This window comes from Nannospalax galili, unplaced genomic scaffold (genome assembly GCF_000622305.1).
Source record: "Nannospalax galili isolate Female #2095 unplaced genomic scaffold, S.galili_v1.0 scaffold987, whole genome shotgun sequence".
Taxonomy (NCBI): domain Eukaryota; kingdom Metazoa; phylum Chordata; class Mammalia; order Rodentia; family Spalacidae; genus Nannospalax; species Nannospalax galili.
Window position 1 is genome coordinate 644,529 of NW_008356046.1, and position 3,240 is coordinate 647,768.

The following is a 3,240-nucleotide window of genomic DNA, read 5'->3' on the forward strand; positions in this document are numbered from 1 at the left end:
AACAGTACCAGGAACGACATTTGCCTGGCCACACAGGAGAGCCTTCAGATCTAGATCTAGTCTAAACCATGTGCTCCTACAGGCATGCTGGGCACGTGTGGTGATAGTGATAGTCTAAAAGGTGTGTTTATGTCGCAGGGTTTTTAGCCCACGCTTTCCTGTTTCCTTCTTAATGAACACTAGAAGCTGCAAAAAGGAAGTACCCAAAGCCTCTCCCATCATTGGGGGCTCTGCCTGTTGTTGCCCCATTGTGTTCCAGGACAACTGGACCCTCCTCACATCCACTCTCCTCACTGTAATTGCTATAGGCTTTTTCCCACCCAGGTTTCTGGGTTGAACCTTGTTTGCTTCTATTTTTATTTGTATTGTTTCTATTATGCAATGTCTAAAACCCCTGAACATTCACATACCCATTCCACCTATTTCTAGCAGACGTTTTTGCATCACAAATTTCCTTTAAATTGAGATTGTTATTGAAGCCATTCGCTTGACAACTGTAACAAATAACATTGATTTATTAAGTTCTTGCTCTGTGCCAATGACTCTACGGTTTAACATCATTCAGTTCCTTTTACCTAGAACTAAGATTATGTTTGATTGACAGCAGTACTTAGAAAAGGACACTGTTGGTCATCTTTGAAAGAAATCTCATCACATCACCGAAGTACAATCTATGAATAAAGTATTTTGAAGTCTTGCACAGTGTAGGATACTAAGTTAATAGAGAATATTATTGTTTATGTTTCTGTGGAAAGTAAACATATGTTGTGCCATATTCTTTCATCCTATTTATTTCTTACGTTATTCTTACATTTTAAGAAACTGTAATTTCAGATGTGCCATAAATATATAGATTCATATATTCAATTAAATTCTTTAAGAAAGAAATATATAAAGTGTTATTTCATTAGGTCCAAACCTGTTTTCCATGATAAACCATCCTGACACTAATTTTGGTATGATTATTAAAAAGTAATATGACAGACAATTTTATGAATCCTTCACATTGCGTTTTCAAGTTGTAGGCTGTTATTGATCAAAACTCTTGTTTTATTATCAAGAATTATACTAGGCTTGGATGAGCAAAGTTTCTATTAGAGACAGTAAGTGAATTACTATTAGCTCAGGAAATGTATTTTCTTTTCACCTATTGATACATGATATACATTCACATTAATAGGCTTGAAAACTAGTTTCATTCTTTCTACACAGAAGCGATAAGTAAAATGTGTAAAGATAGAAACACCAGCAGCCACGATGTGTTTCCATGTGCTAAGCTTCTTCAGAACATACAGTCACTTCTAATATTTCATAACAGTGTGTATACAGACAGCTGTCAGGATGTCCATCAAAGCTGCAGTAGATGAAGACAAACAATGCAGGATTTCTGAGAAAATGAAGCTGCTGCTTGGGAGCTTCCACTCCACATCCAGGGCACCAGCGGACCACTTTCATAGGACCACTTTCTTCCTCCTCCAAGCAAAAAGAAGGGAGCAATTAGGTTACTGGCATCCTTCTACAGTATACTGACAAGTCTTCTTATAGCCCAACTTGACACCGTTAAAACTAAAAATTTCATAATGAGAAAATATAGAGATTTTAAAGTATCTTCAGGCACAAGTTTGTTACCTCTAATTTTCTCACAAAGTATGTAATTTTATTTCTATAGTAGAAAGAATTGATGCAAAATTTCACAACCACAAAGATTTTCAAACAAAATAAATTAATACATGAGCTGCTTTATAAACGAAATATTTGCATGTCACATCTAATAAATAAAGACAGTTTTAAGTTGCTATCAATTTCATGTTAATAATCACAGATGGATGGTAATTCAAATGCATCAGGACTACTTCTTCCTGGGTCTCAAATGTTTTACTGGTTCTATTTTATAGCTAAATAATATAAAATAATGCATGACACAGCACTTTTGGGGGCTAACAAACCACAGGCTTCACATTTAGGGAAAGGCTGTCAGCTAAGGTTTCAATCCAATATCTTACTGAAATGGAGAAACTTACATTCTCCTGCCTGAATGGTTTCACACAAGAGACAGCTATTCAAATTTATCGGACAGTGAGCATAAGGGTATAGCTCAATGGTACAACACTTCCCTAGCATGCACAAGTCCAATTTTTAAGTAACACACCACAAATGGAAAAATAAAACCTAACGATTCACTCACTTTGAACACAGAATTATATTTCTGGAAATTTATAACAAAGACATAACCACCCAATTACTTTTATGCATAAGGATATTCACTACCACCATCACCAACATAAGAAAAACTGGAAACAAGTGACTAATAAATTATAATACAATGAAATATTTTAAAATTGTCCATATACTGTGTGTGTATACACACATATATACATATATAATTTCTTTTCCTTTTTTAGACAGGGTCTCATTGTGTAGCCATGGCTGGCCCAGAAGTTGCTGTATAGACCAAATTGGCCTCAAACTCACAGAGCTCTGCCTGTCTCTGCTGCCCAAGTGTTGGGATTAAAGACATGAGTAACCATGCCTGGCAATCTATATAATTTCTAAAACAAAATATTTATAATGCTGGGATATATAGTTACAAACTATATTTCAAAAAAATACCATCATGTAGAAATCTTTAAAAAATATTTTAAATTTTTTATTTTTTAATTGACAAATAAAACTGTATGCCATTTGCAGCATGTTATTTATGTGTTGTCATGTATAATATGGCTAAATCAAGCTAAAAAATATATGCCTTAACTCACACCATTGTCATTTTGTGGTGAGAACACTTAAAATCTACTTTTAGCATTTTTCATGAATACAGCATATTGTTTTTCAACTATAGGTGCTATGATGTTGTCTCGGACATGTTCTTAATTTTAGATTTTAGATTGGTCAACATCTCTCCAACTTTTCTCATCACATCTCTAAAATGGAGCCTCAAAGATCTGATTTCAAAAGTAAAATACAATGCTGTTTATGTATATATTTTGACAATGATAAACCTAAGGCTTACAAATTAAAGTGGCATCAAACTGCTGACTGAACAATAAATTTAAGCATCTCTGAGCTAAAAGAAGATTAATGGTCAGATATATGTGTTTTCTGCCAAAGAAAATAACCAAATCAATCATTTCCCAAAATGTGTTCCTCATGACACTGAAAGTTGGTTGGACAAAATAAACAAACAAAAACCAAAAAAATAATCCATGTTCGAAAAAAAAAAAAAACCTATGGAGATTCTGG

The 3,240-nt window shown here is 34.0% G+C and overlaps 1 protein-coding gene across 4 annotated transcripts in view; it reads right to left on the reverse strand.

Moving 5' to 3' along the window:
- Window positions 1–487: 487 nt before the first annotated feature.
- Window positions 488–3,240, reverse strand: part of Ca8 (carbonic anhydrase 8) — a 106,196-nt gene continuing 103,443 nt past the window's right edge. For 2 of the 4 annotated variants that reach the window (XM_029556686.1, XM_029556685.1), the window contains one exon: window positions 488–1,473. In XM_029556686.1, the coding sequence (XP_029412546.1) occupies window positions 1,273–1,473 (201 nt within the window). In that variant the 3' untranslated portion in view covers window positions 488–1,272. The remainder of the gene's footprint in view (window positions 1,474–3,240) is intronic. The other 2 variants (XM_029556687.1, XM_008854165.3) reach the window with 1 other exon arrangement.